The sequence below is a fragment of the Danio aesculapii genome, chromosome 11, assembly GCF_903798145.1.
Source record: "Danio aesculapii chromosome 11, fDanAes4.1, whole genome shotgun sequence".
Lineage (NCBI taxonomy): Eukaryota > Metazoa > Chordata > Actinopteri > Cypriniformes > Danionidae > Danio > Danio aesculapii.
This window is the reverse complement of record NC_079445.1, coordinates 229,136-245,701: the sequence shown is the minus strand read 5'-3', so window position 1 is coordinate 245,701 and position 16,566 is coordinate 229,136. Positions and strand designations below refer to the sequence as shown.

The following is a 16,566-nucleotide window of genomic DNA, read 5'->3' as shown; positions in this document are numbered from 1 at the left end:
TTGTGTGTGTTGGTGTTGTATATTACACTACAGAAACCTTGTAATAAACTGCAGCACATGTTCTGTTATTTTACACACTTATTTCTCTAGATATGATTAATTATACATTATATTATCTCAAACCACTAAAATGTCAATAAAAGTCTCTTTGTTAAACTGTAGAGTTGAATTTACAACATCAGAAATGAACAGAGCAGAGATCAACATCCCATAATGCAATTCACCACTAAACAAACCATCATCTTCATCTGCTGGAAACAGGAGATCTGCTTCTGTGCTCATCACTGACATAAATATGACTGAAGGACGAGAATGTAGTAAACTACAGCTGAAACACAGATAAATAAATAAATAAACAAACCAGAAAGCCCACAGATCCAAAACACCAGCAGCACATTCACATTATTTAAGAAATATTTAGCAACTTGTAGAACAATGAACAGAAAAGGAACCAATAATAATATGTAATAACTGCCCTGCACTGCAGCCTATTGGTCAAATATGAACAAATACAACTGCTGGGTTAATATATATATATATACACATTTTATTTTTATTGCGCCTTTCTCAGATTCATCTGCTTAAATATTAGAAACAATGAAAAAGAAGGGATAGCCCATATATAGTGCATTACATCACACAACAACACAACACTCAAATGTTTTAGGGGGTTTCTTGAAACATTCAGCGGTAGGGAATTCCACACCTTTGGGGCAATATTATATGAAAATAGATATTTTTGTTAATATATTATTTGTTAATCATATTGTGAATGTTTTGAAACTCCAGAGCTTTGATATTAACACTAAGGCTTTTTGTGCTCAGTTTGGGTTTATGAACATAAACGGGTTATTATTTTTTGCTATCACCATATCATAGGCTTACTACATGGGCCATAGAGCGTCAAATGTGATACACACCAATACAAATACAAACTTTTATCTTTTATATTGTGTCTATAGGTCAAATAAAGGTCCATTTTAATAGTTTCTTCTTGTGTTGTGTGATGTGGGTGTTGTGATGGTTTACACTGATGCTCCAGCAGATGGCGCTCCTCTGTCGGCTTTATATTTGCTGTAATGAATGGCTTTGACAAGTCTATTTTCAGGCTACTAATATATATTTAGATACTGTTAACAGTTCCATTAAATACCAGTAATCATTCATTATTTACTAGTGTTTTATTTCCTTGTTACATTGCAACTTCATAATATTTAAGTACTGAGTAACATCATTTAACTACATGTACTTACTATATGATTTACTATACTGTACTTACTATAGGATGGGTTACCCACAGGAAAAAAAAACACTTAAAGTAATTTATAGTGTTTTTGAACCATACTATAGTTGTAGTAAGTTAAAAGCGCTTGCCATAAGGACTCTTTTGATTGCTCTTCCATTAACACTGGGAAGCTTTTCAGTAAGCTGTTTGTTTATTTGAGCTTGGCAATGTTCAAACAACTTGCAATGGAGCTTTTAATATACTTAAGTTCTTACATTTATTTCCTGTTATGCTGTAAAACAGATTCCAGGTGACACAGATGTCCATAGCCGTGAATATTAGCCTGAGACAGTGTATTCAGTGTTGCTGCATTGACTTTTAATCTTGCAGTGTTGTCTGAAAGGTTAGATTGATAAAGCTGCTGCTAATCGTTTCTCAGTAAAGCACTTCTGGTTGTCACTTTGAACCCTGCTGATGTTCGCAGTGATCCTCAAACACACTGTGGCCTTGTGTCTATGGGGTTAGATTTGTGACACAATTCTGCGTACAAATGATCATGTTTTTAGATTGCACATTGGATATTTGCATGTGCGTTAACATTTCTGCACACAATAGATCATGTTCTGAGCGTGCAACAGGTCATTTTTGAGCTTAAAACATGATCTTTTCTGTCCAGAATTGTTCATGTGCATGCAACAAGTGATTTGCATGCTTGACACATGATCTTTTATGCACAGGATGGTTAACATGCATCCAAAAAAAGCCTTTTGCATGCTTAAATAATGATCTTTTGTGCGCAGAATTGTTAATGTGCATGCAACAAGACATTCTGCAAGTTAAAAAAAGGATCTTTTGCTCACAGAATTGTGTCACGAATCTAACCCCGTGAGTGTCCATCAGCCTTTGTTTGAGCAGAACAGAATAACTCTGATTCTCAGAAACCCCGGTGTGCTGGAATTAGTCCTCAGTGTAAGTAGGTTAAATAAGCTTTTGAGGAATTACCATCCACTAAACTACAAGAGCTGCAAGTAAGATGTTCTGGATTTTGTGCATTGCTGACAAAAACACAGCTTTTTAGCCTCTTTCATTCTTGAACTTTTCTAGCTTTAATTTCCCATCAAGCATCACCATATGAGACCCTGGACCACAAAGCAAGTCATGAGGGTCATTTTTGTAAATTGAGATTTTACATCATCTGAAAGCTGAAATAATAAGCCTTTTATTGATTACAAAATGTGAAAAATCTGAGGATGCAGAAAAATCGAAATATTGAGAAATTAAATCGCCATTAAAGTTCAATGGAAGTTCTTAGAAAATATTATAACTAATAAAAAATTAAGTTTTGATATAGGGTAGCACTGTGGCCTCACAGCAAGGTTGCTGGTTTGAGCCTCGGCTGGGTCAGTTGGTGTTTCTGTGTGGAATTTGCATGTTCTCCTCATGTTGATGTGGGTTTCCTCTGGGTGCTCCGGTTTCCCCCACAGTCCAAACACATGCGCTATAGGGGAACTGATCAACTAAACTGGCTGTAGTGTATGAGTGTGTATGTGTGTGTATGGGTGTTTCCCAGTGTTGGGTTGCGGTTGGAAGGGCATGCTCTCTGTAAAACGTATGCATTAGTTTCTATGTCCAAAAATATAGTCATGTTTAAAACAAGAACTATGTCCTGACCTGTTTATAGACTCTGTTTAAAGAGGATTCAATAATTGTCATCTGAAATCCTTTGACAACAAGGAGTTTTTCAAACAGATTCACATTGGCTATCAGACATTCTGTGATATATTTTATTAAGTACAGCTCAGAATAAGTTTCATTTGGACAAACATACAGTATCAGTATATACAGTACACATTTAAGCTTATATTGCACTTTACTTGCATTTAATGTGCTTTTTGTGGATAAAAACTTGTTCCTTTCCATATGCACCAGACACTTTCTGACAAACGTTCCATTATGAAGACTCGATACTATATGAAATAATAATAATATAAAACATACTACAGTAATTTAGTCATGGGATCAGTATATACTGAAGTGCTTCTTAATCCTAGTCACTCTGAATAAAAGCATTTACAACATTAATAAATGCAAATGTGGATAATAAAACAGCCATGTGTATGATATTGGAGATCCCAATGAACATTTAAGACCAAATACAGTTTAAGAAAAACTATAAAATAAGACTTTAGAGTGCGTACCAGCTCTCTCTGTTAACTAGTGGTTTATTACCTGCATATTATCATGATATTGTTGGTTTATTAGTACTTATAAAGCACATATTTTGGATGATCTACCCAATATCTATACTACCACTATTACTAGCAGCAAATTAGAAGTTTGAGGCAGAAGTCGTAGATAAGAATGAGAACTGTACCCTAAAATAAAGCATGACCAAAATCATATTAGCACCAAATATTTGCTCTCTTATCTACCAAGACCTTGACCGGCTCCTCTCTATGGCTTTTCTGCTCATTTCTAAGCATTTCTGCATCCAAGATTCTCAAAATGAGCAGTTCTTGGTAAATCAGCAGCGTTTCTGTCCTCTAATATCTGCATTTATTTTCATAATTCTATAAGAAGGTGGCAGTTTGACAGTTCTGCCAAACCACCAGGGGGCGCCTTTGCTTTCTAAGCTGTTCAAGAGGATTTTGCTTTGTTTAATTTAGTGTTGAAAGCACTTTGAAATTAATATAAGAACAGCAGCACTTCCTTCCTTTTCATCAAGACAATTCCACACTCATGTTGAGCGGCTTCTGTAGACGCGATTTAAAAAGGAGCGAACGTGAACACTTTAAACAGACAAACACACGTTATAATTAAAATATCTAAACATGTCCATCTTGGCTTATTCATTATTCCTCATTTAACTCCCCGATGTTGGCAGGAATTTGTAAAACTACAAAACTGATGTGCTTTTCTCTTCTCTATGCATTTGAAAACATTATTGATTGTGAGGTCATATATTATGCACAACAATATGCGCACCAGGATGTATTAATGGCACCTATAAGAAAACCTAGTCCATTAGTGTATTTGAGAGTCACCAGAGTGCCCTCTGGTGGATTTGTGAACACAAGCTGCAAGGAAACGTCACTGGAGCAATGCATTGCACAGCTCGCACACAAACAAGCCCTGCGCATGTCTTCTCAATGAGCAGTGTTGGGGAAAGTAATGCATTACAATGTTGACTTACTCTCCTAAAAAGTAACTAGTTGTGTTCCTTAGTTACTATTTTATAACCTACACCTTTATTTACCTTTAAACAAACCGCATTAGTAAATAATAATGTAGATTAATGTCATCTTCTGAGCCAGAGCTCTACATTCATGTGTGTTTTCTGCTACTTTTACTCTTATTAGTGCAGTAAAATCAGTGTGCACTGAGATTATAACCCCCTTTTCACATGACATTTGTATAAAGTAACTCAGATATTATTAGTAATGCATTACTTCACTCTTTACTTTGAACAGTAATATCATAACCAAACTTTCATTATCCCCAACACTACCAATGAGTACGTGTTGATTTTTGGCCAACTCTGGATCTGTGTTTTCTTCCGCTGTGTTTGGGTGGTGAATCAGATTCAGTTTCCATACACACACACACACACCGCTGTTCTCTGATCAGTCTGGCTCCACGTCTCGATGGTGTACCTCAGGGCTCGGTGCTGGACGTCCAGGGTTTTCCAGTCTCTCTGGATCTGGACATCAGAGATGGTCAGTTCTGCCTGTCCCGTTAACCTCTGACCCCAGATCAGCGCATAGTGAAGCGGAGGTCAATCTGCCGCTCTGGTACCAGCAGAGTTCTGGTCATGGGATGGACTGTATCGTCCTCTCTGGCAGGCTCCACAGTAAAGTGCATTAGGATCTGTGAGAACAAGCGCATCTGAATTAACACATAACTGTGTAGATCATATTTTATTGATATGGATAAACAGTTCATATCGAAGTAATAGACGGCTCCACATGTGAAGACGCACGAGTCTGGCTGAGCTGGGGGCATTTACACATGCAACATCTTTATAAATCCAAAACAACAGCCTGATGTGAAGCTCTTTGGGTTTCTTTTGCAGCTGTGAGGGAAAGCAATGCCTAGATATTGTGCTAAGGTGGTGTAAGGCTATTGAAGAGTATTTATATTGTATAAAAGGTTTTGCATTAATCATGCAGTTAGCTTAAATCTATAAAAGCCTAATGTACTCATATCCCCAACTGAGTGTCATCCACAATCAGCCACAACTTATTCGTTGTAAATAGTTAAAGTCATTCATTGAGTCTCAAATTCAGTTGTGTCTCAAATCGAACCCCATATCTGTCCATAAAGCTTGGTTTGAGCAGAACAGAATAACTCTGATTCTCAGAAAGCCTGATGTGCAGCTATTTCACTCGCGATGCGGACTCAGCTTTACAGAGCAGGAGTTAAATCTGCAGGTTTGGACACAGACACTGTTGTTTGACCTACCCTAGACAGCGCCAGGTAAACCTCCAGCTCGGCGATGCGGCGGCCGATGCAGCTGCGTTTGCCCACACCGAAGGGCACGGTGGCGTACGGGTGACTGCGGTCAGAGCGGTCCCCCCAGCGCTGCGGCCTGAAGGAGTCCGGATCTCTGAATTGCTGAGGGTCTCGAGACGTGGCGTAATGACAGAGCGTGATCAGAGTCTGTGCATGAGAAAAAACACAGCACATTCAGTGCAAAACAACACTCCAAATAAATACACACTGATTTGTTAGTAGCAATATGGTAGTCTAAAATCAGCATGAATTTTCAGGTGTCCAGTATACAGTAGGGCTTCTAGCAAACCATGTATCTGTGCACTTCACTGATTTAGAATTAATTTGCCCTCAGAATCTTTCATCAAAAACCACAACATACCCTCCCCATCTAGCTATCAGTCCTTTAGGGTGGAGCTATCAGTACTTTAGGGTGGGGCTATCAGTACTATAGGGCGGGGCTATCAGCCCCTTAGGGTGGAGCTTTCAGTCCTTTAGGGCGGAGCTATCAGTCCTTTAGGGCGGAGCTATCAGTCCTTTAGGGCGGAGCTATCAGTCCTTTAGGGCGGAGCTATCAGTCCTTTAGGGTGGAGCTTTGTCCTTAAGGGCGGGGCTATCAGTCCATTAAGTTGGGGCTATCTGTACTTTAGGGTAGGGCTATCAGAATTTTAGGTTGGAGCTATCAGGTCTTTCGGGCTTAGCTATTATTCTTTAATGGGGATGCTATTAGTCAGTTAGGGTGGAGCTATCAGTCCATTAGGGCGAATCTATCACCGCTATCAGTGCTATCATTATTCCTGTGTCTGATTTTGTGTTAATATTTTGTCATGTTCATCTAATTTTCATTAATAAACAAAAAATATTTCAAATCCCTTCACAGCATCTTTACCAGCACAGAAACCAAGCACATGTTTCAACACTCACGTTTTTAGGAATGATGTATCCTCCGACTTCAATATCTTTGTTGATGACTCTAGCATTGGCTGGAATTACAGGATAGAGCCTGCAAAAGACCCAATGCTTCATTAGAGATGATGAACTCTTGATGTGGATGCAGAAAGCCGTGTTCTGTCGGTTTATACCTGAGGATTTCCTTGACGACGGCCTTCATGAGGGGCATGGCGGCCACATCACTGGCCTGTGGGATGGATCGGTCCTGCATGACGTTCAACACCTCGTCCCGCAGTGCCGTCTGCACGTCAGGATGGCGGGAGAGTTCATACAGAGACCAGGACAGCGTGCTGGAGATCTGAACACAAACACCACACACATCAGGATAGTCTGATGAGGATTTTATCGGTCCCATTTTGGCATCTGCTAATTTGAATCATTTTATAAAGCATAAGAAATGCAAATAATGGGTCTAATTCAATGTGTCAGATAACTTTTAAAGTAAGGGTCTGTCTGTATCTGCAGCTGTAATCCAATCCTGTTTGTAGAAAGGTTAGTAATGAGCATTTATACATTAGTATTTATGTGTATAAAAGCATCAGTTTTGTGAGAAGCGCTTGCGTATGATGTGTAAACAACGGTACAGCTTTATTTTTAATTTTCTTTGAACGAAAATGACGTCGACTGCAACATTCTGTGTAACACCATGCCCACCAAAAAACATCCCATGTCGGTATCTGCTGATTTAAGTGACATCATAAAACATATGAAAATTAAAGCATGTGTCTACGTCAATGTTTCAGTAGAAAGTAGAAATATGGGTGAGGTAATATACATACAGAACACACAAGTGAAATAACACACACTTGAAGGCAAAAGTATGGGCCGTCCTGTGAAATTAACTTTGGTTTCAACTTTCCAATAGTTAAATAGATTTAATAACCAATTAAACAAATCATGTAATAACTAAAACAACTAAAATAATACATACATGAGTAAATAAACTAATAAAAATAAATAAAAGCAAATCAAACAAGTTTTACACTTTAAATTTAACACAATTACTTTGATTATATTGGCATTTTCAGTTTTTGGACATTCATTTTCAGCTGCCAAAAATTTGCTGCATTGCTTAATCATGATATACTGTATTACTGAATATCTGATATGACTGGCATGAATAGTATTTCAGAAGCGTTTTTGGTGTCTTTAGGAGTGTGTGTGTGTGTGTGTGTGTGTGTGTGTGTGTGTGTGTGTGTGTGTGTGTGTGTGTGTGTGTGTGTGTGTGTGTGTGTGTGTGTGTGTTGTACCGTATCAACACCGGCAAGCAGCAGCTCCGTCACGTTACTGTACACAGATGTGAGCGGCAGTCCGGCCTGAGACAGAAAGTACGTGAGGTACCGTCCCTCCAGCTGCTCCCCGCACTCCAGCTTCTGCTTCTCCTCCTGCAGACGCTGGTCAATGTGTCCTTTAGCTGATGGAAAACACAAAACATTAGTTATTTAATCAGGTCAGACTCGCTCTGTATCAGCATTCTGATGGGGTTTGCTGAATCATATAGTCACTATTGGATGCACAAATAAATAAGAAGAAATGTCTCCTACTATAACTTAGGAAAAGAGTTAAGAATATTGCATTTAAAAAATAAAATCTTCGTAAGAGAATATTCTTACCACTCAGCCTTCTACCACACCCACATTGTAGCTGAACACACCCACTTATTACCTGAACACACCCACTTCAGCACTCAGCTTTCAACACACCCACTTATTAGCTGAACACACCCACTTCACCACTCAGCCTTTTACCACGCCCACTTGTTAGATGAACACACCTACTTCACTGCTTAGCCTTTTACTACACCCATATTGTAACTGAACACACCCACTTATTAGCTGAACACACCCACTTTACCACTCAGCATTTTAACCACGCTCACTTTTTAGATTGATACACCCACTTCACCACTTAACCCTTTACAACATTATCAGACCCACTTCATTATTCATGATTTTACCACGGCCACATTTATTTGAACACACCCACTTTATAACTCAGCCTTTTACCACACCCACCTCTTAGCTGAGCACACCCACTTCACGACATAGAATTTTACAAAGCCTCGTTTAGCTGAACACACCCATTTCTCCCACTTATTAGATGGGCACACCCACTTCACTATTTATAGCTTTGCCACACCCACTTAATATACAGACTACACCCACTTCACCACTCTTTTAACACACCCACTTATTAGATGGACACACCCACTATTCATAGTTTTACCAAGCATATTTTCATATGGACACACTTTACTATGCATTGTTTTGCCACACCCACATCTTAGATGGACACACCCGCTTCATCATCAGTGTTTTACCAAGCCTACTTTATATGCAGAGTCTGACCACACCTACTTTACCCCTCAGCATTTACCACACCCACTTCACCACAAAGAACAAACCTGAGATCTTAAGATTTTACTTCTGACTTCAGCTCTTATTTATTCCTTAATCTGCTTCTCCAGACCCCGATACTTAGATTTTAGGACTGATTCCACGTTAAATCTGTGTTTTAAAATCATTTAAGACAGAATGATCCATTTATATCCACATGTAATGTAATGTAATGAGAAAGTACTGTTCAGGTCGACCACACAAGTTTGTTGGCTCTCTGGTTTGGGGAACACCAGACTGATAATGCCAGAAGCTGTCACTATATTTGGTTAACAGTTGACTGTGGTTTGGGAAAGAAACACACCCTGCTCTGCCGAAATACATTTTTCCAATCCGCCCATCTTTAAAAGCATTTATCAAAGCAAAGCCTGAGTCTGTCTGAAGTTTGATGGTTTTATTGGCTCAGACAGACGGATCTGTTTGAAGAGTCACCAGCAGGTCAAACCTGCACCTTCACAAATACTCATTCAACACATGCTTTAATACTGAGAGATGCACAAAAGATTCACTCTTACAAACACACACTTTATTATTGGCGTTCTGGGAAATCAGCAGTTTCATTTCACTTGGTTTTAAAGGTAATGAAACCTAAAGTACATTTTCTCTGATTTGTACATTTTCTCTGGTTTTAAGTGTTTGTGCCACAGATCATTACAGAAGCACACCAGTAGCTTACACTGATTTTCATTTTAGAAGAGATTCAGATTTGGTTTCACACCATTTCAATTTTGCAGGTTTAAATCTACAATGTCGATACCACAGTGATGTTGCAAAAGACCTCAGGATTATGTGATTGATCAGTCTCTGATCATTATTCATGAGACTGCATGTTTTTATCCTATAATAAGTCAATATATTCAATTATTCAAGCACAGCTATGGAAATGCTTCAAGTTTAAAGTATGTGTGGTTATAGTGTGCAATGTACAGTCGACTTATAAATGCATATATACAATTTTTTGCATTTAAATTTTCCACTTGAACCACACCCACTTAACTATTTCACAATGGACCACACCCACTTATTAACTGAACACACCCACTTCACCTCTCATGCTGTTTTCAGACCCGGAACGGGCGGATAAATTGTGCTATTTGCGGGTGAATAGCCACGTGAACATTTGAGTTTACTCGCTTCATTCGCGCGTGAAAATCTGCTTCATTTGCGCGTCAGATTCACTTCAGAACAAGGTTATTATAGTTAACGAAAACGAAGAAAAAAAACTAAAAATGTAAAATAATTGTCGTTAACTTAAATAAAAAGGAGTTTAAAAAACTAGAACTGAAACTGTATTGTGTACATACAAAACTAACTGAAACTAACTAAAATTGTAGCAAAAACCTCCTTCGTTTTCGTCTTTGTAAGTAGATTTAATACATAATCTTACTGTGAGCCTTTTAGAAGTAAATCTATTCACTCCGCTCTGCAGGTGTTTGACCCGTACGGCACCTCAGAGTCTGTAGTCCTGTTGCCATTGGCCAGATAGAGCAGAGTCATCCTCGTTGTTGCTCTCACGACAAAAACAGCAAGTGGACATGATTTGTTGTCCACTCGCCATTTCCACCGCGCAAATTCACGCCATTCACACTGCAGGATGTCTATTCGCACGTTTGCATCGACTTAACATGTAAACCACTCGAGCTTGACACGCGTTCCACATCTGGTGTGAACCCAGCATCAGTCTTTTACTACGCCCACTTATAAGCTAAACACACCCACATCATCACTCTGTATTTTACCATACTCATTTTGTAGCTGAACACACCCACTTTGTAGCTGAACACACCCACTTTCCCCTTCGGCATTTAATCACGCCCACTTCTGGCGACTTAACCATTCAGCAGTTGACCACACCCAATTAGCTGAACACACCCACAAAAGGGGAAAAAAAATGACACATCGTCCCTCTTCCCAACAGGGGAAAGCAGCAGTGGTCAGTAATGCATGATTATCTGCTGTCAATAAATGTGATTATGATGGAAGTCAATGGGGCAAAAACAGCCCCCAACATAACCAAAGGGGAGTCAATCTGAACAGAGTGTATAGTGACAATTTACAAAGCATTTTCCCTAAAATAGGAGTCAAGATCAGATTTGTCAGGAAAAATCATCCCATTTGCTGAAACACAGAGAAAGCCGTGGCTAAATTAAGACTCAAAATAAGCCCAGAGTGGATAAAAATGACCCAACAGCACACACACACACAAGGGTTAAATCCCAGTTGAGCCTCAGATTTTAACTCCGCAGTAGTACTACTCACCGAACTGGAACATGACGTCCCAGCAGCGGCAGAAGGTGTCCCAGGGTTTGGGCAGCAGGCGGTGCAGCCACTGAGGCATGGCCATGGTCAGCAGAGTCATCACGAACATGGTGTTGATGGACTGGATGAAGCGCTCCGTCTCCACTGGAACCACAGCATCCAGACAGCCGATGCGGGACTCGAACAGCACTGAGGAGATGCCTGACACACAGCAGAGACAGACAGAGAGAGGGTTAATGTGAAGTCTTCTGTTTATCTGCTCTCACACCAGCTCTACTCTTCTGTCTGGTTTCTGTTGTAAGCTGGTGTGGAGTTTGCCAGCCCGCTGTGCCCTGGGTTACCAGTGTATCAATGTATGGCCCAATCCCAACTGATATGGCATATAGTAGCTCCTCCCCTTTTTAATAAACCAGCCAATGGAGTTGAGTTTTCTTGTGGTGAGTGATGATTACTGTGATAATGGTGCTGACTGATTGTGTGTGTGTGTGTGTGTGTGTGTGTGTGTGTGTGCGTGTGTGTGTGTGTGTTTGTGTGTGTGTGTGTGTGTGTGTGTGTACCTTCCAGGCCGAAGCGGTAGAACTCTGCCGAGATGTCGGAGACGATGCGGCTGGAGTTGTCCTGCGATCGCAGCTTCAGTTTCTGCAGCAGATCGCTGACCACTGCGTTTAGAGCGCCGTCATACGCCTCCACCGCTTGAGGACGCAACATGTGCTTCGACAGCAGACTGCGCACACACTGCCACTCCTCTCCCTCACTGTGCACACACACACACACACACACTTAGTATTAGGTGGTAAATATCTGAAATTGTCTTTTCCAAACATGCAAGCTACCTATTATTGCAGTCACACAGCAGTATTTGGCCATTTGTTTAGTGTTTCTTAATCAATCCTGCACACACACACACACACACACACACACACACACACACACACAGTCAGTGTGTCTATTTGTCCCTGTGTGGGTGTCTTTCTGTGTGTGTGTGTTTGTGTGTGTGTGTGTGTGTGTGTGTGTGTGTGTGTGTGTGTGTGTGTGTGTGTGTGTCTCAAACTGATTTGAAACAAGAGTAAATGAAGTCAGCGTTTGCATTTTTGGATGAGTTATTCCTGTGTAAGAACACAAGTCTACTGAAGAGCGCTTGAGTAGCTCGCTCTGCTAGAAGCATCTACAGCTCAGCATGTATGATGTGGAGGACTCACGCGGTCAGCAGCCCGTATCCTTCCCCCCGCAGCGCCCGGTAATCCTTCCAGGACGAGAGCTCCGAGCGCATGGGGTGCTGCCCCTCCTGCCGCAGCACCTGCTGGATCAGCTCCGGCTCCGCCACATGCACCGTCAGGATGGGCCCGAAACTGGCCTTCCACATGGGGCCGTATTTCTGCCGGCCCTCCAGCTGCAGACGCAGACACAACACCACAGTCAACCCACAACACTGCATAATGAACACCAGTGCTTCTGACATATACTCAAGTGTAAAATACGGTCATGTGACTATATTACTATAGTTGAGGTGTTACCATAGCAACTGTAGAATCACCACAACAGATCAATTACTGTACTTGTGTTACCATAGCAACTGTAGAATCACCACAACAGATTAATTACTGTAGTTGTTGTGTTACCATAGCAACTGTTGAATCACCACAACAGATTAATTACTGTAGTTGTTGGGTTACCATAGTAACTGTTGAATCAACACAGCAGATCAATTACTGTAGTTGATACGTTACCATAGCAACTGTAGAATCACCACAACAGATCAATTACTGTAGTTGTTGTGTTACCATAGCAACTGTAGAACCACCACAACAGATTAATTACTGTAGTTGTTGTGTTACCATAGCAACTGTTGAATCACCACAACAGATTAATTACTGTAGTTGTTGGGTTACCATAGTAACTGTTGAATCAACACAGCAGATCAATTACTGTAGTTGATACGTTACCATAGCAACTGTAGAATCACCACAACAGATCAATTACTGTAGTTGTTGTGTTACCATAGCAACTGTAGAACCACCACAACAGATTAATTACTGTAGTTGATGTGTTACCATAACAACTGTAGAATAACCACAGCAGATCAATTACTGTAGTTGTGTTACCATAGCAACTGTAGAATCACCACAACAGATTAATTACTGTAGCTGTTGTGTTACCATAGCAACTGTAGAATCACCACAACAGATTAGTTACTGTAGCTGTTGTGTTATCATAGCAACTGTAGAATCATCACAGCAGATTAATTCATGTTGTTGTGTTACCATAGCAACTGTAGAATCACCACAACAGATTAATTACTGTAGCTGTTGTGTTACCATAGCAACTGTAGAATCATCACAACAGATTAATTTATGTTGTTGTGTTACCATAGCAACTGTAGAATCACCACAGCAGATTAATTACTGTAGTTGTTGTGTTACCATAGCAACTGTAGAATCACCACAACACATTTAATTACTGTAGTTGTTGCGTTACCATAGCAACTGTAAATCATCACAGCAGATTAACTCAAGTACTTTACTATAGTGTGGTTCACAAACCCTATACTCGGTGTAAAAATACTATAGTACATACAAATGTTTTTACCGTACACACAAATAGAAACGGGCTAAAAGAAAACCCCATCTTGTGTCAAGACAAATCTTAAATATTATGTTGAGTGAAAATAGTAAAGTAAATCTCTCACTGTCATTATAAGTGAACCTTTTCAGCTATTTGTATGACTGTCTCGTACCTTCTATTTTCCTTCTTTCATTCGTTTCTATTTGTCCATTAGTTGTGTTTGTGTAATTATTTTACCGTATTCTCTCATGTGTATATTTCGTCATGTATGTTCAATACTGTATAATAAATATATATATAAAAGTTCCTGGAAAAGTGTGTATGTGAATGGAGGAAAAGCGCACCTGCAGCTGGTGGAGGCGCGAGAACCCGCGTCTCATAAACAGGTCCCGTATGAAGCGCGCGGGCGAGGGACCGGGCATCTGCTCGAGTGTCTTCACCTGCGGCGTCGGGGGCGCGCGAATGACGTCAGCCCAGCGCTCGGCACACCTGAGCAGCGGGAGCGCGCTCCTGCCGGTCACTTTCAGGGCTTGGTGAAGCACCATCATCATCCTCCTGCTCCAGACGCACGCGCCGGCTCATCCTGCACGCTCACGCCGGTGCTGTATTTATACCGCAGGAGCTCGCCACTTCCGTGCACACCTTTCCCCTGCTCGCCCAATGGCTTGCGGGGAGCGCGAATGCCACGCCCACTCGTTAGCGCTCTGCTGATCTCTGATACGCGGAAATCTGCCGGTCACGCGCGCTGCTGGATCAATATATATCGATGAGGTGATGTAAGAGAGCGGTTATCAGCGGTGTGTTCTCAGATCATCCAGAGTATACACACTCACACACACACACACACACTGATGATCCGCCAAGAGGAGCTCCGGGTCCGGCTCTTACCGCGGGAAACAGTGGCTCCGGTCCATGTGTGCGCGAAAATCAACAGTACTGAGAAAACACACACACACGCACACATTCACACACACACAACTGTAATAATGTTACTGTACACACTGTATATTCTCTCCTCTGCAGGTTTAAGTCCCCACCGGGATGCATAAACAAGTACACACACACTTGTATTGATGTTTCTACTGTACTGTATGTTCTCTCTACAGGTTTAAGTCCCCAACGGGATGTATAAACAAGTACACACACTCACAAACACGCATACACACACACACAAACATGCACACACACACTCACAATTGTAATGATGCTGTTCAGAATGCACATTCTCTCCTCTACAGGTTTAAGTCCCCACTGGGATGTAAAAGCACTCACACACACACACACACACACACTTGTCTTGTTCGTATATCCAGTTGAGTATTATGAGTTAGTAACTAGTTACTGTAATTAAATTATGGGCTTATCACAGCGAAGCGTGAGGCGCACCGCACTAACTTTTATTGTTGACAAGAAAGTAGTGTGCTGTGCTTTTTATATCGCTAGGCAACCGCTGAATCAGCTGTGTATTGTGTGCGAGCGCTGCTGCTGTTGATATTGTTATAATTGTAATATTTAATAATACTGTGATATTCAGATTGTGTGAAGTCATACAGCTCCGGATAACTCCAAACAGCATTCGCTAGTCTCTCCTCCTTCTTCAAAAGTCTCCCTAGTCGTCATGGCAACCCTTCTGTCACCTTGATGAAAACCCCGCCTCTGCGTTCATTTGATTGGCCAATGAAACATGACGCGACTGATGTAGCATGCTTTTTCTGCTCAGAGTTAAACTGCAGGCGCACAGAGCGCGACGGCTAAACTGAGGCGGTAAAAATGCAAGGTGCATCTGGGCTTATCCCAGCAAATCCGTCTTTGCTTCTAAAAGCGTTTGATACGGCACTCAGGAATGACTTTAAACATGCGTAACGGGAGGTCCATGTGACGCGATATTATGAATGTAATGTAATAACGATAATTATGAACCCACAAAAATAGAAAAACAGTCTGTACAATTAGCGCCTCCTCCACCATGATACAGTGGTAAATAAAACAGTTGTCAACTTTCTACTATAAACAGAAGCTAGCGACGGTTGTCCCGTGTCTGAGCTCTTCTGATTGGTCCACTGCTGTGGGACTGACAGTGGTGAGCTGCGAATCTATAAGGCATCTGAAAAACGCAGCGCTAACGTAAACATAAAGATCACAGTGTCCGTCAAGCACATGTTTACATTGAAAACCAGTTCAAAAGTAGTTCATTGGAGAGGACAAACATATTCTGTGTGAACCGACCCTAAACAGTGCGCAAAACACTCGCGGCCATCAGAAAAGCATTTTAAATAGACGCCTCTCCATGCAAACAACACGTTCTCTGTGATCAAGGCCTTAGTGTTCATTTTAAGGTCATTTAATTACTAATACTTGCTCTAAGCTCAACAGTTCTGTATTAATCAGCTCAGAGAAGCAGAGTAGTTGCACTTTATTTTTTGGTATTTTGCTGAATAATTATAATAATATACTTGATGCATGTTTAACTTAAATCAGTAAAGTAATTTAAATATAATTTCAATGATTTAATTAGCAATCTCAGCCCCGTGTGTTTTCCCCCAGACATCTGTATATTATGATTATGATTTATTTATTATTATCATTCAATCATATGTTAAAATATACATTTAAAATGAAAGTGTATTGTTGTAATAAATGACTTATTATTACTCTATGACTCTGCTCTCGCAGGATATTTGT

The 16,566-nt window shown here is 40.6% G+C and overlaps 1 protein-coding gene across 1 annotated transcript; it reads right to left on the bottom strand.

Moving 5' to 3' along the window:
* Positions 1 to 2,995: 2,995 nt before the first annotated feature.
* LOC130237763 (25-hydroxyvitamin D-1 alpha hydroxylase, mitochondrial-like) lies at positions 2,996 to 14,480 on the bottom strand. Its single transcript, XM_056468785.1, has 9 exons — positions 14,229 to 14,480; positions 12,522 to 12,712; positions 11,880 to 12,076; positions 11,323 to 11,523; positions 7,918 to 8,081; positions 6,799 to 6,965; positions 6,641 to 6,719; positions 5,687 to 5,884; positions 2,996 to 5,092 (listed from the first exon to the last, which is right to left on the bottom strand). The coding sequence occupies exons 1-9, from the start codon at positions 14,433 to 14,435 to the stop codon at positions 4,979 to 4,981; spliced, it is 1,518 nt and encodes a 505-aa protein (XP_056324760.1). The 5' UTR covers positions 14,436 to 14,480; the 3' UTR covers positions 2,996 to 4,978.
* Positions 14,481 to 16,566: the final 2,086 nt, after the last annotated feature.

What these genes read in the sequence shown, in the direction of transcription:
- LOC130237763 (XM_056468785.1), bottom strand. Translation starts at nt 14,435, where the DNA reads ATGATGATGGTGCTTCACCAAGCCCTGAAAGTGACCGGCAGGAGCGCG. An exon ending in GGACGTCATGTTCCAGTTCG is followed by an intron (nt 8,082 to 11,322) that starts GTGAGTAGTACT and finishes GTTTTCCATCAG; the next exon opens with CTAAAGGACACATTGACCAG. An exon ending in GTCGTCAAGGAAATCCTCAG is followed by an intron (nt 6,720 to 6,798) that starts GTATAAACCGAC and finishes GGTCTTTTGCAG; the next exon opens with GCTCTATCCTGTAATTCCAG.